At 33.9% G+C, this 23,324-nt stretch overlaps 1 protein-coding gene and 1 long non-coding RNA gene across 9 annotated transcripts; one reads left to right on the top strand and one right to left on the bottom strand.

Annotated features, from left to right (window-relative positions):
* Positions 1-1,240: 1,240 nt before the first annotated feature.
* LOC108209248 (uncharacterized) lies at positions 1,241-23,092 on the bottom strand. 8 transcript variants are annotated; one of them, XM_017380052.2, is made up of 12 exons: positions 22,869-23,092; positions 13,059-13,163; positions 11,457-11,475; positions 8,003-8,068; positions 7,792-7,886; positions 6,894-7,003; positions 5,552-5,625; positions 5,353-5,447; positions 2,941-3,038; positions 2,505-2,604; positions 1,770-1,834; positions 1,241-1,665 (listed from the first exon to the last, which is right to left on the bottom strand). In XM_017380052.2, the coding sequence occupies exons 4-12, from the start codon at positions 8,035-8,037 to the stop codon at positions 1,579-1,581; spliced, it is 759 nt and encodes a 252-aa protein (XP_017235541.1). In that variant the 5' UTR covers positions 8,038-8,068; positions 11,457-11,475; positions 13,059-13,163; positions 22,869-23,092; the 3' UTR covers positions 1,241-1,578. The 8 variants fall into 8 exon arrangements, with proteins under 8 accessions (XP_017235541.1, XP_063944336.1, XP_063944339.1 ...); XM_064088266.1 differs by having other exon boundaries at positions 8,212-11,475; XM_064088269.1 differs by lacking the exon at positions 11,457-11,475 and adding an exon at positions 22,218-22,408 and having other exon boundaries at positions 13,059-13,171.
* Positions 20,878-21,830, top strand: LOC135150842 (uncharacterized). Its single transcript, XR_010289244.1, has 2 exons — positions 20,878-20,946; positions 21,680-21,830. It is a non-coding gene; the product is annotated as an uncharacterized LOC135150842 (long non-coding RNA).
* Positions 23,093-23,324: the final 232 nt, after the last annotated feature.

Genomic DNA, 23,324 nt, shown 5'->3' on the forward strand with positions numbered 1-23,324 from the left:
TTAACAAATTTTAACACCAGAAATAGTATATGTATAATAAACAATAAACAATATACATGAATGAGTATGAGACTATGAATATGAGTAACTATGGTCTGGTACTCTGGTTAGCATAGTCTATGCAAATTTATAAACGTGTTGTCCAGGGGCCACCCAGATGAGAAAACATGAAATGTCCGAGTACTATTTTAACGGAGATCACGGACGTTATGCTCTAGTACACACATTGCTTCAAATCATTTAGTTCAGGTACACAATATGTTGAATTGATAGTTGAGGTACACGTTATGCACAAAGCAGATAGTTTAGGTACACATTGTGTAGTTAACTCTAATTTTTTAGAACCAACAATTTTAGTTATTCCATAATATGTTTAAAAATGTGCGTCAAAATTTATCAAAATTTAAATTGTCAATTATTTAAAAATATACGCCCTGCGTCTTTCCCATTTCTTATCAAATGGGTTGGACGCCGAGGTTAATAAATGTGTATAAAATAGGGAAAAAAAAGTGGGTGAAATGATAAAACTCATTGATTTTTAAAGTATAAAAGAAAGATAATGAAGTAAAAGTTGTGTGGAAAAAAAAAGAGTTGATCCATGTTTTGAAATGTAAAGAATTGGATGAAAATACTCGAAAAATGAAAATGTAAAGAAATAGATAGGATCAAGAGCCGTAATCAGTTGAAATTACATCATCTACTGATGATAACAAATTGGGTTTTCATTTTTTTCTGAATATGATTGATATGCATGTGTCACGGATCAAAGTTTAACTCCACGCAAGTTATATGTATAAATTTTATTTATAGTAGACATATTATATACACGGTGATAGATGATGGTTTGTAAGTATAATTTATAGTCAACAACTCAAATTTCTTCTGTCGTTTCAACCAATACTTGCTGATTACCACAGGCAACGCGGATACGAGGGAGATATACAAAAGAAATGAGAGTCCGTCGATAACTTGGTACATCGTACATCAGAAGACTATCATGAAACAAGTCATATAAGAAATTGTAAAATCTGGGTGATCCATGTCGCAAGATCTTATATCCATCAGAATAGAAATAAGTAACAAAACTAAGGTCACAGAAGTCATAAAAGGATAAAGAAGAAAATGCAACAAAACCCAAATTTTGACTAATACATATTTCGATAGATCATGTCATCAGGACTGAGAACTTATATCCATCAAAATAGATATAAGTAACAAAACTAAGGTCACAGAAGTCATAAAAGGATAAAGAAGAAAATGCAACAAAACCCAAATTTTGACTAGTACATATTTCGATAGATCATGTCATCAGGACTGAGAACTTATATCCATCAGAATAGATATAAGTAACAAAACTAAGGTCACAGAAGTCATAAAAGGATAAAGAAGAAAATGCAACAAAACCCAAATTTTGACCAGTACATATTTCGATAGATCATGTCATCAGGACTGAGAACTTGTATCCATCAGAATAGATATAAGTAACAAAACTAAGGTCACAGAAGTCATAAAAGGATAAAGAAGAAAATGCAACAAAACCCAAATTTTGACTAGTACATATTTCGATAGATCATGTCATCATGGCTCAGTCCTGACTACATAAAGCGCCATCAGCAAGAGATAAATAGCTGGTGCATGAGTCCTCGATAAAACATGATTGAGTCCCTGGCAAGATATAAGGAAATTAAAACTCCGGTTCTAAATCAGTGAAACAATATACAACTGCAGAAGAAACTTGCTAGAGATGCTAAGATATGAAGGCCACTTACATCTGAATCTACCCTCCCTCTCGATGGCATTTGGCTGCTCCCATTATCCTCACCTGGAAAGTACACTAATTACAAGCAGACAATCTGTTAGTATGTTCTGCCGAAAAATAATTTGCGAGCTGATTCTCAATCATTCAAATATAAACATAATATGTTTAGATAGAACATCTGGAGTCAAAATAAAACCATGAGAAAGATAGAGATCAATTACAGGCTATTGAGTACATGATCTATTGATTTGAGGACAAGAACTATTGATCTATTAAATATAAAAATTTTAGATACAGGGAAGGAACTATACAATATATTCGTCACTCATCATGTTAACTGATACTAAAAAAAACTACCAAATAAGCAAGTAAAAAAGTATAAATAAGCCTATCCAAGAATCGCTATAATACTGAACTGAAAACTTGAGAGTTATTTTGGGTAAAGGAACCAAAGGAGACTAATTTTTGCCTGGTACATATTAGGAAGCATGACTAACATGTCAGTGTCCTGAGTCACGACTCACAACCCTATAGAGTCCCTGATCTTAATGAAATTTGCTTTACAGAGAATAAAATGAAAAGAAGCACACAGATGTCTTAAACAAAAACAATAACCACCTCTACTAAAAAACTTCTCCTGGGAGTTGAATTCTTTTGTAAGCTTCATATTGTAACAAAGAAATGCTGGTTGTAAAAAACATCCCTATAATACTATCAGAGATTATCAGAAGAATACAAGTATTACCTCCCGTCGTTGAGAATTCTGCCAGCATATCCGGTTGTAGATTAACCATTGAAGTTTGTCGGGTACTCCCTGCACCTTGATTTTCCCATGATGCCATTGCCTGAGAATTTTCAATTAATGACTGAGTATTTATGCAATTAAATCTCAGATAAACACTACTCCCTCAATTTTTTTATACAACGCTTTGTCTTGTGGCACACATCTTTAGGTGGGTTGACCGGATAAAAAAATTTATTATTTAGTTGATTTTTTTGTGAATTAAAATTTTGACTACATATATTTATTCAGAAAAAGGAAATTTTGAAAATAATATTTTTAACTACCCGGTCAAAACACTTAAAAGTGTATGCCAAAAGTCAAAGCGTCATATAACAAAAACAGAGGGAGTATGTGACAAGGAAGTAACAAAAGATATTCACAGTTCACGAAATAAGACCTGTCCAGAAGACTGAGCATTTACTCTGGCTCCAGAGCAGAATGCAGGACAGAAGAACTCCCACCATTCCAAGAGCAAATTCTCATCGGTCTCCCCCACTAAAGCAGATTATAAATATTTATGTATGATCATCCAATGACTTCATAGGAGATGGGAAAGAAAGTTGAAATAATAAAAACGTATGAAAGTTTGGGGGGGGGGGGGGGGGGGGGGGGGGTGGGGGGGGTCTTCTTTTCATTCTATTTCTCTTCACTTAAAAAAAACACATCAAATTCAAAAAATAAAATAAACAAATGGCTGCACTATTGATCTAGTTTCATTCGATAAATCACTTAACATTGCAATATGAGCCATAATACTCTCTCTTAATATTTTAGCAATTTTTAGGTCACTGATAAGATCTGATACTGCTACGAACTATTTCAAGTCAACTCAAAGTTGATTAAATGTGAGTGAGGACCTTAATTATAGAGAAAAAAAGTAAAAACATTCTAAAACAAAATTTACTATAGAAAAGAGAAAAAAGATATCAAACATTAGGTAGATCTAAACTAAGCCACATGTGCTCAATAATCAATATATTCCAGTCAGAAGTAGGGAGTGGAGTTGGATTATAATGCTTAAACTTTGAAGACACAACTATCCTTAAATCTAACTTGTTTCAAAATAAACTTCATACACAGGATTGAACACATCTATATCTCTATCATACTATTAAAGCCAGACCAGGGATCTTTTGCTGTCTATTGTCAATAGTAGTCATTTGAGCGAAATAATTAAATTGGGGGGATTTGATGATTTCAACATATAATAATGAAGTTACATCCTACAAATTATTTTGGATCACATAATAGAATTAAATATTTATACTCCTGGTCAAACCGGTTTTAATAGTTTTAACTTCTATACCAATAATTAACTATTTGTCCGGTTGGTGCGCGGCCGGGGGGGGGGGGGGGGGGGGGGGGGGGGTGCCTTGGTGAGTAATTTTCTATGATTTATCGGAATTTAAAGTTCCTCCCAACCAAACAACTTATTCAAATATCACTTACTACGAATTTCAACTTCCTAAATCCTACATGTCTGGGTGTCAACCAAACAACCACTAGGAATATTAAACATGGTTTAATTATTATGGACATGAGTTTCTTTAATATGTACAATATATAATGACTTAAATATAAGTTGGACTTAACAAATGACTGTAGTGAGTATTTTTTTTTTAATTGTATTTAGAGATGGCAGTTTTATACGATCCGATTGGATCTACCCGAACCTGATCTTTTTGGATCTGGATCTTATTTTTAGACCCGAAAAAATTTGGATCTAAATCTCAGCTTTTCCGAACCGAGACCCGAATCGAAACGCGAAACCCGATAAAAAATATTATATATATATATATATATATATATATATATGTTAAATGTAAAGTATATATATTGAAATACTATTAAGTATTAGGTATGTATATTAATATTTTACTTCATTTTATATGTGCAATACATAATTTACATCCATTTCGTCAATATTTAATTTTTCTTAATTATTGTGCATTAATAATAAAAATATAAACGATAAGTTGAATGATTGTATACAATTAAATTAACATGTTTCACGTGCTTATTGTACTAAATGTAACCTGGGAAGCCCTTTTTTATATTTCTAAATTAAAAAAAAATAAAATCAATCATCAGATTTTTTATAGATATATAATATTTATTTTTTATTTAATTTTATTTTTTTAAGTATTCGAATTTAACCCGAACCCGAAAAAACCCGACGGATCGGATTTAGATATTCATTTTAGATATGCGGACCCATACCCGACCCGAATCGAAATATAATGGATCTGGTCTGGATCTCAAAAAACCCAACCGGATCCGACCCATTGTCATCCCTCAATTGTAATAGACTTGTGCTATTACACATAAATTATATTATTATATTAATTTACAGGCCTTCCGCTTGCTTGTACATTATAAAACGGTCTTTAAGTCAGAAATAAGACTATACCAAAATAAATTTAATCTACTGACTTCAATAGAAAAGATATATAAATCATACCCTTAAAAGAATAATTATAATTGCAGAAGTGGTCCACACAATAATATAACATCTCGCTATAAATTTATACAAATTAGGTCGAGTCTCTAACATGATTACTCTGTGAAAATATCATCAATAAAACTTCTAAAAATTTATTTTGCCAACATAATGTTCACTTTATGCAAGAAATCAGAACCTGGTATAAAAATCATAAAAAAATGAATTAACAATAAATACCAACAGACCAAAAATTACTTGTCCAATGAATTGATAACAATGAAACCAAGTCTAAAACTACACAATAATTTCTTCACTAAAAGCCAATAAAAGAACAATCAAACATATCTTGACCATAAAACCACTTACATTGTGATGTCTCAACATTTGCTTCTTTCGCAAATCTACTAGCAACATCAAGTAAGTTCTTTTTCTTCATGTGATCGTAAATGTAAAGCTCAAGCCTGAAAAACCAAATTGAGTTAACAACATACTTTGACCAACACATCTATAACCAAATTACCAAATCAGCATAAAATCAGAAAATCCACATAGGAGCGTAACTCACATCTTTTGTGCATCCCCTTCATTCTTCATAGCCAGTTCTCTTTCTTTGTCCCATTCTTTTCCAAAAGCCATTTGCTACAACAAAAAAAAAACATTTAACCAAGCAGACACACCAGGAGAATAACACAAGCCAATAGAAAAAAGAAACTAATTTTCTCACATATATTTCCTACCATGTAACTCAATACTCGAAGAGAAAAACACAAAAACATCTAAAAATGATATTGGAAATGTTGCATCAAGGAATGATGGCCAAGACATAGTATAATTAAAATATACATTTTACTATATTCATTATCAGGAATTTTATTGTATTCTTGAAAGAAAGATTTGAGTTTAGGCAATCGTGGGTGTTAAGAAAATCTATTTATCAGGAATATTAACGGAAAACATTTAATTCTCTAACTTTTTAAACTTGCTTATTTTTATTTTCGATATAAGTGTTGTCATTCTGAAAGAAGCTGACGAAATTCTCATGACAGGCTTAAAAACTATTTCTTCCTTTTGGGTTAGACTGCAGTTGGAAATCGAAGTAGTCAAAATTTTGCTATTAGTCTACTCAAGTTTATCTTTTCATTACATAAATTGTTACATCAGTTGGTTTGACACAATTCACAACACTTTAAAGAGATACATGCAACAAAAAAAAAATGACAATGTATTAAATATCAGGAGTGAGAATATTTAGAGGAAAGAATGTAAAAATATTAGAACCAAAATTATTATTCATATAGCAATTAAGTGTTCAGAATTAATCACTAAAAACACAAGTTCTTTCTTTGTAAAATTCTATATGTTTGGAATCCATTTGAATAACAGATAAAACCAAAGTGAGATTCTTGCATTAAAATGGTTGGAACAGAACTCTCAATATAAGTTTTACTGAAATGAGTAATAGTCACCAATTGGTACTATAATTTTGAATATGTAACACATCAAATTATTTTAGATTAACACTAGAAACCACTGCTGTGATGAGGAATGAAAGTAAAAGAAAACCTCCTACAAAGTATATTAATTTTTACTGTAGAAAATTTAATGTAATTTTTTTGTATGTTCAATATGTGGGACGTGGAGTTCATCATCATTTAAGAATAAGCCCATAGATTGCGGGCCTAAGTCGATCATGTTATTATATTAGGTTCTTATATTCTTAACAAGTCATGTAACCCCCAAATTTTTTTAAAGACTTGATTGATTAAATATTAATAAATACTACATTGATTTCTTTGTTTACAGTCGGGAATTTCCAGGTTGGCATTTGTCAAAGATTCTCAAAATAACAAATATGCACTATATAACAAGGAAAGAGTAAAAAAGATTCACAGTTCAAGAAGTAAAACCTGTCCAGAAGACTGTGCATTCACTCCAGCTTTATTCAACAGTCTTGAACACAATGTCAGCCAGAATAATAGCCACCCTCGTCTCATCAGGTTCACTTCAATCTCCACCACTAGAACAGATATGAAAACATTTATATAAAATCATCTGACAACTTCATAAGAGATGGGAAGCAAAAAGAGCTGAAACAATAAAAGACGGGGGGGGGGGGGGGGGAATCTTCTTTCCTTCCTATTTCTCTTCGCTTCAAAATAAACAAATTTTTTAAAAATAAAAAAACAATTCAAATACTACAATTCCATGAGAAACCTTAGTCAACATAGGATAATCGATTGAAAGTATGATTGTACCAACGACTAGGCAAGCTGCAACACCGATCTTTTTTCAATTAATGACGTTAATTAAAATTGTATATTGCAAAAAAATAAATGATGTGTAAGAACTAAAACAACACAACATATATTTAATTTACTTTCTTTAGAGATAACATCTATAAATTAAATTTTTGAACGCATAAATTTATTTGCAAGAGTGGTTCATACAATTATATACTATCTCACCATATAGTTGCACAAATTAGGTTTACTCTCTAATAAGATTACTCATGAAAACATCAGAAATCATTTTTTTTGTGAGATACACATTTGTACGTTTTGTTCTGCTAACAGATTAGCTTGCTTAGATTAGTTTGCTTTTTACAAGACATACGACCCAATAACTCATACAAAAAGTGAAATAACAACAAATACAAAGGCATTACAGATTACTTGTCATATGTAATGATAACGAAAACTAAGAATTCAAGTCTAAACCTACACAAATAATTTCTTCACATAACATTTGTTCACTAAAGTTAATGAAAGGAACAGTTAAACATATCTTTACCATTGAACCACTTACATTGTGATGTTTCAATATTTGCTTCTTTTGCAAATATTTCAGCAACATCCTGCAAATTAATTTCCTTCATATGATTGTAAATGTAAAGGTCAAGCCTGAAACACTCAAATTGAGAAAAATCAACAAAATCAACAAATACAAGCATATAACTCAATTTCCCAAGTGAACATGAAACAAAAAAAAAATCCACAAAGGAAAGGAGTGTACTCACATCTTTTCGACATCCCCTTCATTCTTAAAAGCCATTTGCTACAGAAAAAACTCAATTCACCAGGACCTGCAAAAGCAGACACGCGAATAAAGGAGAAAACTGAAACAAGCCAGTCTTGATTTGGGGTGGGTGGGGGGGGGGGGGGGGGGGGGTGGGGGGTAAATCAAAAGAGAGAAGATGTTATTAACCGAGAATTTTTTTTTACGTACCTGAGGATTCAAAAAGAAAAACACGGAACCAGCTAGAATGACATTGGAATTGTAGCAACAAGAATATATATAATAAAGATTTTGTATAGAAAGAATCTAAATTGAATAGGTGGTTGTGTCTTATTTAATGACGGTAAATGCAAACTAAAATTAGAAAATACTTTATTATATTAAATATAACAGAATTTAATGTATTCTCCAAAGAAAGATTTTAGTTTAGGATATTGTGGGTATTTAGTAAACCATTAATAATTTTATTATCTTTATTGATATTTAAATAATATTGTCGAAAATATTTACTCCCTCATTCCCCTTGAATTGTATACATTGGGGGACGGGGAAGCGGCACATACTTTAATGCTCTTGTAAAGTATAGTTCTATAACTTATTTTTATTCTAGAAAAAAAACCTTAAAAAAAAGTTACAAAATTATACTTTATAGGAGCATTAAAGTGTGTGTCAAGCAGTGAAAAAAAATGTATAGAAATGAGTGGGATGGAAGCAGTAGTTGTCTTACATTTAAGTTAATTTATATTTTAATTTCTACATTAAGTATTGTCATCATCAATGTTGAAAATATACAAAATTCACATGGTGAGTTAAAAGGTTAAGTCTTCTTCCTACGTGGAGATAGTGGTTGGGAAACCGTTGATGTAGTCCTAAATTTTGGCAATTAGTCTATCGAAGTTCATATGTTCATTATATCTATTCTTCTTATCAATTCATGTGAGTCATCATTAGTTTTGCACAATTCACAACAAATTTTAAAGATAAAAAGGAAAAAAATTTGAAAATGAGTATTGAAACAAATGCAATAAATGTATCACAAGAATTAAAAAGATGAATATATATAATGAACAAATGAACTTCGATAGACTAATTGCCAAAATTTGAGACTACATCAACGGTTTCCCAACCACTATCTCTCCACCTAGGAAGAAGAACTTTTCAAGTTACCATGTGAATTTTGTCATAATATTTTGATACGTTGATGATGACAATACTTATATAGAAAATAAATTTTAAATTAACTTAAATGTAAGACCACTAAATGTTATCCGACTATATTATTTAAATATCAATAAAGATACTAAAATTATTAATGATTTCCTAAATCCATACAATATTCTAAACTAAAATCTTTCTTTGGTGAATACATTAAATTTTATTATATTTAATATAATAAAATGTATTTTCTAATTTTAGTTTGCATTTACTGTCATTAAATAAGACACGACCACCTATTCAATTTAGATTCTTTCCATACAAGTTCTTTATCATATATATTTTTGTTGCTACATTTCCAATGTCATTCTAGCTGGTTCTGTCCAGCAAAAAAATTAGAGAAAATATTAGTGCCAAATTTATTTCCCAAAACAAATTAAGCACATAGCATTAGTGACTAAAACAACAAACTTTTCCAAATGGGGGGGAAGAATTTTATGGGAAAAAAACATTTTTCTGCCTAAATTTTTTTTTTACACTTGGAGGCTTTAATAAAATTAAAAGAGTAAAATTATAAGATGTAGTCGGAGTAAGATTCTTGCATTATAACGGTTGGAAACATTACTGAAAAGACAAATAGTCAACAAATGTTACTATAATTTAAAATATGTAAAATGTCAAACAGATTCAAAATAAAATATTTTCACTAAACCAATATTGTAAAGATTGAAAATAAATATTTGTTTTGTTTCTTTTAGTTAATAGTTTAATTATATTTGGCATAGGAATCTTTGTGTATTTACCTATTTGTTTTACGAGTGGGACTAGGTATCTATTATCTAATTAGTCAAGAGATTTGGAACAAACCCAATTGTTTAAGGATCTTATTCCAGCACGTTATTACATTAAGTCTTGTATACAAGGCCTTTAGTTCTTCGTGAGTCATATAATCCGAAAGTATTATACTAAGTCTCTACATTGGAAAATTATGATCGAGTCTTTTCATGTTATGGTTGGAATACATAGTCCTTCTCCGATGTTTGGATTCATGGGGTGGTGCTACTTCTATATTTAAATCACTCTATTTTTATCATTTTTAATTAATATTTCAGTTCATAAATTGTTTTTTCTTGAGTTATATCTTGCATCAATTTAATCGTTTATATCATAATCATTGTATAATGTGTGTATTATATTTATATATATATATATATATATATATATATATATATATATATATAGGGTGCTTCTCAGTGAGGAACTCCATAACTAGTAACTTAGGAACTAAAACCGTATGAATAAAGACAACCAATATGCACGTGATAAAGTGGAAAGCAGTTACGTTTTTTTTGGATAAACAAAGCAGTTACATCTACATGTAAGTATGTAACCTTGGTTTTTCACGTGTTAGTTTTTGGTTTTAATATATTTTTATTAGATAATTTTATGTTCTGATTTATTATTATGTGTTTAAATATTTCTGCTCAATATTAAATTTTTACAATTATTTTTGTGTTCAGTATTTTTTTGCTTTGGTATTGTTTTCTATCATAGTTTTTTGTTCATTTTTTGTCCTGTATATTATTTTGTCCTGTATATTATTTTTTGTTCAAATTAACGATTTAATATGACACCTAATAATTAAGGTTTAAAATTTTATGTTTGAGTATTAAATTTTAATATATTTAACCGGTTATGTAATTTTTTTTCATGTTCTGTAATTTATTAGTGTACATGTTCTGTAATTTATTAGTGTACATGTTTTTTAATCTTTTTTCTCATGTTTTGTAATTTATTTTTCCTGTTCTGTAATTCATTCTTTTATATAATATTATTTATTTCCATTTTTAAAAAGTCCAATGTGTTCTGTATTTTATTTATGTAAGTGTTCTGTAATTTGTTTCTCATATTCTGTAATTCATATTTTATATTTAATAATTTTTTGTGTGATATAATTTGTTTGTAACTTTTTTTAAGTAAAACTAAATTTATTAATTAATAAATAAAGATACGTGCAGGATACTGTAAATCATGTGCTGTATATTAGTTTTTTGTAATTGAAAATCATTTGTACATGTTGCAGATAACTGCTATGTGCACAGTGAGTTGGATGATTAACACGTGGATGGCTTACGTTATAGTTCCTAGGTTACTCATGCAAATTGGTTCCTCAATGAACCACACCCTATATATATATATATAAGAAAAGTTCTATAATAACATATACATACATATATATATGTGTGTGTGTATGTATATATATAAGAACATTCTAAGAAGACCACTGTTTCACCGGAGACCTTAGAGACCATACACGTCCTGCACACAAAAAATTATGAAATGTATTATTTTGCAAAGCATTAATATGAAATTTATGGTTATGATCTAATCTGGCATTTATATAAAATCAAACCTTTTCTTCCATAATTAAATCACACATTATTTTTAACTATTGTAAATTAACAATCACACCTTATCTTTCACTATTTTAGGCAATAATTCACACATTATCATTCATAATTATATCATTAAATATATCATAGAATCTCAACCACATAATACACTTAAATTTTGTGGTACTTTATAGGGTCTAAGTTCTTAAAACAAATCAGTTATATGTTAGCCATCAGGATCAAAATAATCCAACCATTAACAACTTGTGTGAAATATTGTGCAAAATATATATTGCTCTAGAACAAAACAACCTCTCCCTTTCTCTCCCTCTCTCCCTCTCTCCCTCTCTCTCTCTCTCTCTCTCTCTATATATATATATATATATATATATATATATAGTTAGTTAGTTAGTTAGTTAGTTAGAGGTCACCTCCATCATGTTTATAACTAATTACATGAACAAAAACAATTTGATGATTCTAATTAATTATCAAAACCTGGGAATATTTCAATGCAGGATTACACCAGATCTTTTTTCTTTTAATATTGATTGCATCGTAATATATGTTACAAATATTCTGGCCTCTGGCTTTAGTTACTAATTGATAGCTATATTACTTATTAATGGGAAGAAGAACACAGAGAGTGAAATATTATGATAATAGTCCCTTGTACTAAACCTGATTTGTATCATTTAGTCTAAATATTATGCTAATACAGGGGGGCTTAATCTATCGTCATTAGGATTATCATTTGGAAAAAGTTAATTAAAGTTGTTAGATTTCCATAAACTCCGAAGTGGACTATATCAAAAATGACGGCAGAAGCTTATATCTTTAAAAGCAATCTGGTTCCTCGCGAGAGGAGTTTGACAGTTGCAGAATTCAAGCAAGAAAATTAAGCGAAGGTCGTGGGACAAATACTCCAAAGTAGGCATACTCTCAAATATATCACTCTTTGTTTGTTATGTCACAGATTAGGATTTAGGCATAGAAGCTAGACTTAGGTGCCTGTTGCAATCATGGGTATAGAACCTGGTCAATGGGAATGAAATTTTAATACATAGAAGTATTAAAATCTCATTTCCATTCCCATTTAATCGATTTGGAATCACATGATCCATTCATCACCTTAACGACTCATATAAGCAAAGAAATCACAAACAATGAGACATAATTAAGACTATTCCTAAACTGACATAACAAAAATCTAGAGAGGAAAACACAAGCATGCATGAGGTGGACAACACTGAACTTACTAACAGCTCAAGATTAATTTTCACGAGTACTTTGTCAACATCATACAGATTCTCCTTTTTTCATGCGAATATAAGTGTAGAGGCGAAGCCTGGCCCTGAACACTTACAAAATAATATAATAATAAAACTCATAATAGAACCGGTAAAATAAACCTAAGCTAACAATCAGATACCCAGATTAATTGAAGCTGGTACATGACATGTACTCATATCAAATTAACAGAATATAAATGTTTGGAGAGACGTATACCACGTATTGATTGAATTTTGTTGGCAAAACTTGCGTAGCAGCAGTAAAATACTGTAAACTCGCTTCCGTTGCAAGTAGAATTTTGGTCGCGACTTGAAAGAATTTCTGTTTTCCTGAGCAACCGTTAGTTTGTCTTATCATAATATACAATTCAGTACACGAAAAGTTAGGAAATAACTACAAAATATAGAGCCTAAATACAACTAGTCTATTGAAACAGGGCAAAATTGCATTAAATTTTAAAAAAAAATGACCACGTACCAAAACTTATGTGACTACGTAACCATAAAACCCATTTCTCGACCAGGTACAATACTACCAAATCAGGATTTCTTACGAAAAACATATTACAACATTTTTTATATACATGTATAATTCCTTGTTATATGGATTTTGCTGGCTGCTTAATAATTCTTTAGGCACTTGTGTTTGCTAACTTTCTAAAGATGAAATTTGGTCACATACTGTGATATCCGTAGTTAATTAATAATAATATTAGTTTAGTAATTTGTAGTAATTTAAGCTTATAATAATAATATAAAATATGTTATAATAGAATTTGGTGATATGTAAGAATCTAATTAGAATAGAAATTGTAAGCAGATTAGAAAAAGAATTTATCATTAGATTAATTATTTAATTAGGAGTTTGTTAATATTTTAAAATCTATATAAGTGGGTCGTACTTCTTGGATTAAAATCAGTTGCAAAACCCTAAGAAATAAAGCAAGAGCGTAGCCGCAGAGTAAAGGAGAAAGGAAGAGAACGGAGCCGCGTAGTTAGAAAAGAAAACGTATAGAGAGAAGAGGAACGCGACCAGCGGAGGTATGAACCCCTTTCATTCGTTTTAGTGTTGTAATTAATATGATGATAAGTTAGTAATATGAAGTGGTCATGCATGTTTTGGTCGAATAATGGGTAATAGATTTAAGCGTAAAAGAAGTTCAGTAATCTAATTAGTGCGCACATGATTCTTGGATTGTAGTGGAGCCTGGGTTTAGTTAACGAGATGTACTGACTAGTTTTGAGTTTTATGATTATGTAATATCATGCGTCTGGTTGTGGGCGTAATCAATTACGGGAGTTAAAACATTTAATAAACACACTTATTCAGGATTAATGTATTTACGAGTTGATGTGTGTAAGATAATAAATTATAATCTTATATTTAGGTTCGGAGCCAGGAGTTTAGCGAATTATTTGCGGAATTTCGTGAGTGTTCGATTAGCTATTTTCGAGGTACGGATTCTATTCCTTTTATTCAGCGCTACTCCTTTCGATATTAAATGATTATGATTTGTCCTCTTTTGATCCGTCCGATTTGCTAAATTTGCTTTGTGCTATTCATTTGACTGTTTTGATATCCGAAAAATATTTTAAAAATCTGTTTTGAGGCATTCAAATATTTGTTATGCGGTTTTCAAGGATTTTACAAAATTGTGATTTGTTCAGTTTATTTGAAAATATATGTACCATGTGATATAAGTTGTGAAAACTATTTTGTTTTGAACCCTTAGAGAGATATAGGGTATACCGAGTTTCCCAGCTGTGGGGGTACTACAGCCATGTCTTTGCGGCACCATTGACATGACACTTCCGTGACAGTGTGATTGGTCACGGCGTATCCTTCTGTTAGCTCTTGGGAGGAGCTTTGGCCATTTTTGATTATATGTTCAGGATACGTGGGTGCACCCAGTTCAGTTTTGATATGATTTGTGATTTGACGGTGACGTTGTATATGCCGTACACGTTATCCGATTTGTTGCGCACATTAGGTACCCTATGATGTGTGTATCTGTATATGTTCTGATATGATCTCGGTATGAAATATCCTAACCCCTTTTTGCTTCAGCCTGTTATTTTAAAATAACTGGTTTATATTATTGTCAAACTATTTTAAATGTTTCTTGTTTTGTAAATGCTTCCAATCCGTACTGGGCATTTGGCTCATGCCGTATTCTTCTTCTGGCAGGCACTTAGGGGGATTCGAGACTGTGTGATGGAGAGCAGCCCATTCTTTTCATTGTTTAGGACTTTATGGACTTCTAGCATTTATTCGGATTTTATTGTTTAGAGATTCTATTTATTCGCATTATTCGGATTATATTATTTTGGAGGATTTATATCATTTTAGGAATTATCAGACTTGTTTAATATCATTCGGAATATATTTAGTGCTCTGTTTGCAGGTTTTGGAATTGTAGGTAACCTCTCGTCTTAATTAAGATGGGGGTGTTACAAAGTTGGCATCAGAGCTCAGGTTCTTTCCTGTAGAAAACCTATTTAGGTTGACCTGTGAGAATGGGTAGACGTTAGGATGGGTATTCTGTTTAAATTCATTTCAACTGCTCACTTCATCTGCGCAATTCATTTGACATCTGCTCGTACTAATTACTTATCCAATCTCGTTTTCTTATTAGCTTCGTTTCTTATATTGTAGATGCCTCCTAGACGTGAGAATCCTAGGCGCGGTAACGTTAACATTGGTGCAGCTGAGTTAGCTCAGTTGATAGCTCAAGCAGTGACTCAGGCTCTTCAACAAGCTGGGCAAAATCAGGGAAACCCAGGAAATAATGAGGAGCAACAAAATCAGCCTGATGCACTAGCTTGGTTCGATAGGTTTGTTAAGCAGAAACCAGATTCTTTTCATTCAGCACCACAGCCTATTGATGCTGAAAATTGGATTGTTCATCTTGAGAAGATTTTTGATGCATTGGGATGTGATGATGCTACAAAGGTGAGGTTGGCTGTGTATAAGTTAGAGGGGGATGCTCAGAGGTGGTGGAGAGGAGTGAAGACTATCAGGGGTGATGCATTTGTTGAGGCATTGACTTGGCAGGGGTTTACAGATTTGTTTTATGAGCAGTACTTCTCAAAGGCAGAGAAGGATGGTTATATGAGAGAGTTTAATTCTATTGAGCAGAAGTATGATGAGAGTATCACTGAGTATCTTGCGAGATTTATCAGGTTGGCAGGATTTGCTGGGACTTCTGCAGGGACTGCAGCACAGCAGGCAGAGAAATTTAAATGGGGGTTGAAGTCTTCTCTTAGGATGTCTATCATTTCTTCCAGATTTCAGAATGTAGCAGAGGTGGCTGATGCAGCCAAGGATGTTGAGAAGGAGCGTATAGACTTCCGGACTAACAGATCTGACAGTGGCCGTAAGAGGGGTAGAGATGATCAGCTAGTCACAGCACAGGGTAGACAGGGGTATGGTGGTCAGAACAGTCGGTATGGACAGTGGCGTGGACAGAACCAGAATAGGGGAGGTCATACAGCTCATGGTCAGAGACAGAATCAGTATAGTGGTCAGGGGCAGGCTCAGCAGGGGCAGACTCAGCAGTTTCAGCAGCAGCCTAGACAGTGGCAGAATCGTCAAAGGGGACAAGGACAAGGACAAGGACGTTATCCAGTGTATGGGGGTAACCCCAATATGATTCCGGTGGCTCCTTGTGCTACATGTGGTAGACACCATCCGGGCAGAGCTTGTTATAAACAGACTGGGGCATGTTTCTCGTGTGGTTCGATGGATCATAGGTTAAAGGACTGTCCACGTAATAATGGTGATGGAGGTAGTGGCAGTGGAGGTCAGCCGAATCAGCAGAATCAGCAGAATCCTACAGGCAGAGTCTTCGCATTGACTTCTTCTCAAGCAGCAACTAATCCAGATACTGTTTCTGGAACGGTTTCTGTGGGTACACGTGATGCTTATGTGTTATTTGATACTGGTTCGACTCATTCTGTGGTATCCCTATCATATGTTCGTTATCTTGGTGTTTTACCTTCATTATTATCTCCGCATATGTCTATTGCTACCCCTATGGGGACTTCTGTTATTATATCTGATGTGTACCGAGAGTGTTTGATAGTTGTGGGGGATAGAAATTATAAGGTCGACTTGCTTCCGATGATGATGCATGACTTTGACATTATTTTGGGTATGGATTGGTTGAGTGAGTATAGGGCGACGATTAATTGTGAGGAGAAACGGGTTATCTTTGGGGATGTGAATAAGCCAGAGTATGTATATCAGGGGTCTCAACCAAAAAGGGAGGTTAAGTTGATTTCAGCTCTAAAGGCGAAGAAGCTCATGTCTAAGGGTTGTGATGGTTATCTTGCTTTTGTAAAGGATACATCCAAGGTTGAGTCTCGCATAGAGGATTATGCAGTTGTGAGTGAATATGCAGATGTATTTCCCGATGAGTTACCAGGTTTGCCACCGCATCGAGAAGTGGAGTTTAGTATTGAACTTGTTCCAGGTGCAGAGCCTATTTCTAAGACGCCGTACAGGATGGCACCACTAGAGTTGCATGAGTTGAAAGAGCAGTTGCAAGAGTTGTTGGATAGGGGATTTATCAGGCCTAGTGTGTCTCCGTGGGGTGCTCCGGTATTGTTTGTGAAGAAGAAGGATGGGTCTATGAGATTGTGTATTGACTACAGGGAGTTGAATAAGGTGACTATCAGGAACAGGTATCCGTTGCCACGTATTGACGATTTGTTCGATCAGTTGCAAGGGGCGAAATACTTTTCAAAGATTGATTTGAGATCGGGCTACCACCAGTTGCGGGTAAGAGATGAGGATATTCCTAAGACAGCTTTTCGCACTCGATATGGTCACTATGAGTTTCTTGTGATGTCTTTCGGGTTGACGAATGCACCAGCCGTGTTTATGGACTTGATGAACCGGATCTTCCATGATTACCTTGATAAGTTTGTTGTGGTCTTCATTGATGATATCTTGATATACTCTAGGAGTAAGGAGGAGCATGAGGAGCATTTGCGCGTTGTGTTGGGTATTTTGAGGGAGAAGAAATTGTTTGCCAAATTTTCAAAGTGTGAGTTTTGGTTGGAGCAGGTTGCATTTCTGGGGCATATTGTGTCTGGTAAGGGAATTGAGTTGGATCCTGCGAAAGTCGAGGCTATCACTAATTGGCCGAGACCTAGCAACGTTACAGAGGTGAGGAGTTTCTTGGGTTTGGCAGGCTATTACAGGCGGTATGTTGAGGGGTTTTCGTCCATAGCGTTGCCAATGACTCAACTAATGAGGAAAGGTGCTAAGTTCGAGTGGAATGATGATCGTGAGAAGAGTTTCCAAGAGCTAAAGAAGAGGTTGGTATCAGCTCCTATTCTTGTTTTACCATCAGGCAGTGGGGGATATCAGGTTTACAGTGATGCTTCTAAGAGAGGTTTGGGGTGTGTTCTTATGCAGCATGGGAAGGTGATTTCTTACGCCTCTAGACAGCTTAAGCCCTATGAGGTGAATTATCCGACCCATGACTTGGAGTTAGCAGCAGTGGTATTTGCATTGAAGATTTGGAGACATTATCTATATGGAGAGACTTGTGATATCTTCACTGATCACAAGAGTCTTAAGTACATTTTTACGCAGAAGGAGTTGAACATGAGGCAGAGGAGGTGGCTTGAACTTCTTAAGGATTATGATGCTAAGATTCAGTACCATCCAGGGAAAGCTAATGTGGTGGCGGATGCTCTTAGTAGGAAGAACTTCGGGAGTGTGGCATCTCTTGTTACTCAGCCGCACCTTATTTCAGACTTAGAGCGCTTGGATGTGGAGTTGTATGTTAGAGGGTCAGATGGCAGTGTAGCAAGCTTAAAGGTGGAACCTAATCTTATTTTGAAGATTAAGGATGCTCAAAAGAATGATTCGGAGTTGGATGCTATTAGATTGGAGCTGGCGAATGGGAAGCGAACCGATTTTCGTGTTGATGATGAGGGTGTGATATGGTTGGGTAGTAAACTTTGTGTTCCTTCAGATTCGACAATTCGTGAGGCGATTTTGACTGAGGCTCATAGTTCTTCATTTTCTATTCATCCGGGTTCTACTAAGATGTATAGGGATTTGAAGACACATTTTTGGTGGAATGGAATGAAGCGAGATATAGCGGAGTTTGTGTGGAAGTGTCTTACATGTCAGCAGGTGAAGATAGAACATCAGAGGCCTAGTGGATTGTTACAACAGTTAGATATTCCGATTTGGAAGTGGGAAAACATAACCATGGATTTTGTGACTGGTTTACCAAGGACTTTTAGAAAGAATGATGTCATATGGGTTGTAGTTGATAGACTTACTAAATCTGCTCATTTCTTGCCTATTCGAGAGACTACTCCTGTTCATGAGTTAGCGGAGATTTTTCAGAGGGATATTGTTAGACTTCATGGTATGCCTGTGTCTATAGTTTCTGACAGAGATACGAGGTTCACATCACACTTTTGGAAGGGATTTCAGCGAGCTTGGGGAACAAAACTTAACTTTAGTACGGCCTTTCATCCGCAGACAGATGGACAGTCAGAGAGGACGATTCAGACATTGGAGGACATGTTGAGAGCTTGTGCCTTGGAGTGGACAGGCGATTGGGATAAGTATTTGTATCTTGTTGAGTTTGCATATAATAACAGCTGGCACGCAAGTATTGGCATGCCACCATTTGAGGCTTTGTATGGTAGGAAGTGTAGGGCACCGACTTGTTGGGATGAGGTTGGAGAGAGAGATATTGAAGGGCCAGAGTTGGTTAGAGTGACAAATGAGAAGGTGGAGCAGGCTAGAGAAAATTTACAGAAGGCTCAATCACGTCAAAAGATTTATGCAGATCAGAAGAGAAAGTTTGGTGGATTTGAACCCGGTGATCATGTGTTCTTGAAGGTGTCTCCTTGTAAGGGTGTTAAGCGTTTTGGTATGAAGGGGAAGCTTAGTCCGAGATATGTGGGTCCTTTTGGTGTTATAGAGAGAGTGGGTGAGGTTGCATATAGAGTTGCTTTGCCACCGCAGTTATCTCATGTGCATAATGTGTTTCACGTGTCTGTCCTGAAGGGCTACAAGTATCATCCGTTCCATGTGGTTCAGTATCCGTTACATAAGATTAGGGAGGATCTTTCTTGTGAAGAAGAAGCGGAAGCTATTTTAGATCGAGAGGAGCGAGTAATGAGGAAGAAAAATATTTTGTTTGTCAAAGTTTTGTGGAAGAATCATTCGGAGCGAGAGGCTACTTGGGAATTAGAGGATTCTATTCGTGAGAGATATCCGCATTTATTCGATTCAGGTACGAGTTTTAGTTTCGTTAGATTCCGGGGACGGAATCCTTTTTAAGGGGGTATATATGTGATATCCGTAGTTAATTAATAATAATATTAGTTTAGTAATTTGTAGTGATTTAAGCTTATAATAATAATATAAAATATGTTATAATAGAATTTGGTGATATATAAGAATCTAATTAGAATAGAAATTGTAAGCAGATTAGAAAAAGAATTTATCATTAGATTAATTATTTAATTAGGAGTTTGTTAATATTTTAAAATCTATATAAGTGGGTCGTACTTCTTGGATTAAAATCAGTTGCAAAACCCTAAGAAATAAAGCAAGAGCGTAGCCGCAGAGTAAAGGAGAAAGGAAGAGAACGGAGCCGCGTAGTTAGAAAAGAAAACGTATAGAGAGAAGAGGAACGCGACCAGCGGAGGTATGAACCCCTTTCATTCGTTTTAGTGTTGTAATTAATATGATGATAAGTTAGTAATATGAAGTGGTCATGCATGTTTTGGTCGAATAATGGGTAATAGATTTAAGCGTAAAAGAAGTTCAGTAATCTAATTAGTGCGCACATGATTCTTGGATTGTAGTGGAGCCTGGGTTTAGTTAACGAGATGTACTGACTAGTTTTGAGTTTTATGATTATGTAATATCATGCGTCTGGTTGTGGGCGTAATCAATTACGGGAGTTAAAACATTTAATAAACACACTTATTCAGGATTAATGTATTTACGAGTTGATGTGTGTAAGATAATAAATTATAATCTTATATTTAGGTTCGGAGCCAGGAGTTTAGCGAATTATTTGCGGAATTTCGTGAGTGTTCGATTAGCTATTTTCGAGGTACGGATTCTATTCCTTTTATTCAGCGCTACTCCTTTCGATATTAAATGATTATGATTTGTCCTCTTTTGATCCGTCCGATTTGCTAAATTTGCTTTGTGCTATTCATTTGACTGTTTTGATATCCGAAAAATATTTTAAAAATCTGTTTTGAGGCATTCAAATATTTGTTATGCGGTTTTCAAGGATTTTACAAAATTGTGATTTGTTCAGTTTATTTGAAAATATATGTACCATGTGATATAAGTTGTGAAAACTATTTTGTTTTGAACCCTTAGAGAGATATAGGGTATACCGAGTATCCCAGCTGTGGGGGTACTACAGCCATGTCTTTGCGGCACCATTGACATGACACTTCCGTGACAGTGTGATTGGTCACGGCGTATCCTTCTGTTAGCTCTTGGGAGGAGCTTTGGCCATTTTTGATTATATGTTCAGGATACGTGGGTGCACCCAGTTCAGTTTTGATATGATTTGTGATTTGACGGTGACGTTGTATATGCCGTACACGTTATCCGATTTGTTGCGCACATTAGGTACCCTATGATGTGTGTATCTGTATATGTTCTGATATGATCTCGGTATGAAATATCCTAACCCCTTTTTGCTTCAGCCTGTTATTTTAAAATAACTGGTTTATATTATTGTCAAACTATTTTAAATGTTTCTTGTTTTGTAAATGCTTCCAATCCGTACTGGGCATTTGGCTCATGTCGTATTCTTCTTCTGGCAGGTACTTAGGGGGATTCGGGACTGTGTGATGGAGAGCAGCCCATTCTTTTCATTGTTTAGGACTTTATGGACTTCTAGCATTTATTCGGATTTTATTGTTTAGAGATTCTATTTATTCGCATTATTCGGATTATATTATTTTGGAGGATTTATATCATTTTAGGAATTATCAGACTTGTTTAATATCATTCGGAATATATTTAGTGCTCTGTTTGCAGGTTTTGGAATTGTAGGTAACCTCTCGTCTTAATTAAGATGGGGGTGTTACACATACTCACATATAATAGATGTGAAAAAGCAAACAAGCATCTCCATTTCCATTCAACATATAACGGAAATAAAGAATGTGTGTCTATGCAATAGTCAAGAGAGGCCCACACAGAAGCCCAAATCATTAATAACTCTTACTAGAAGGGCCCAAAGCGCACAGGAGAAGGCACGTGAGACACAAGGGCAGAAAAGAAAATGCAGAATGAAGGGATAGAGATAAGGAGGAAAAACAGAGAAGATTAGGGTTATCGATTATGTGTTGAGTAAACCTCTTAGAGGAATTGGAGTTCCAGCTACTTGAAAGTCCGGATTGGCAATTCTGTTATCTAGTTCATTACAGTCTGTGTCTTGCATAGATTGCTTCTTTCTTCCGTCCTCTTTTATTACATAGCCAACCAGCTTCCTACTTGAGCAAACACAAGTAACCATCTACACGTGTATTAAGTTTCAAGTGCCTGACCTAAAGTAGTGTAATAAATGGCGTGATCAGGAACATAATGTAATAATACAAACTTATAAGAGCAAGTCCAATGCTAATGATTTTAGTATATTCTGGCACTAACAAGTGACATTTGGTGTTCAAATAGAATGTGTGTTCAGAACATCCGAATTCCAATGCTACCGCTAAAGCGACTATCACTATCAAATTCGAGTTTAAATCAATCAATTCCCTCCTTTTGTTGAGATGGCGTGATAAGATTAGATATAACCCTCTTTTTCGTTCTAAATACAAAATCAATTATCCTTTTTCCGAACAAATATTATATTGCTCTAATAGAATGGGAAACAAACAGAAATATGCCTAAAATGCAATTCAATTCATTTGAAACCATAACAAAACAGTAAACTCAGACGATGAAATTACACATGTAAAATTTTAACTATGAAATTGAAGTTATAAGTTAATTAACACAATTTACCTGTATCGATGATCGTCGGAGTCCATCGCTAACGACAACGCTACACAGGTATCGGGATACATACATATATACGCTCTATGCGGAAGAGAGACCCAGCGTTGCGAGAATAAACTATAAAGATCGAAAAGAGAGAGACGTTTGGGAAAGAGAAAATACCGGAGAGAAATATTGTTAATAAATTCCTACTCGTGATATTGATTTTTTGTCCGATTACGGATGACAATATTATTTTCAAACTTTTCTGAAAAAGAAAGCTAAGTATAACTTTTTCGGAAGTTCTTGATCTAAAATTCAATTATAGAAAAAACAAGTTCATGTACCTGTGAAGAAAATTAGCTTTTTCTCATGTTTTAAAAAGTTGTCTCAAATTTTGTGAAAATTACTTTTGTAAGAAAATCAAAATATTGACATATAATTTTATATGCATAATCTTACTTAATAATAAAGCACCATAAA

This window comes from Daucus carota, chromosome 2, assembly GCF_001625215.2.
Source record: "Daucus carota subsp. sativus chromosome 2, DH1 v3.0, whole genome shotgun sequence".
Taxonomy (NCBI): Eukaryota; Viridiplantae; Streptophyta; class Magnoliopsida; order Apiales; family Apiaceae; genus Daucus; species Daucus carota.

Bases quoted from the DNA above. Each gene is read 5' to 3' on its own strand.
- LOC108209248 (XM_017380055.2), bottom strand. From the start codon at position 8,037: ATGGCTTTTAAGAATGAAGGGGATGTCGAAAAGAT. The intron at 7,004-7,791 runs GTAAGTGGTTCA...TATCTGTTCTAG, and splicing joins AAATATTGAAACATCACAAT to TGGTGGAGATTGAAGTGAAC. The intron at 3,039-5,352 runs GTAAGTGGTTTT...AATCTGCTTTAG, and splicing joins AAATGTTGAGACATCACAAT to TGGGGGAGACCGATGAGAAT.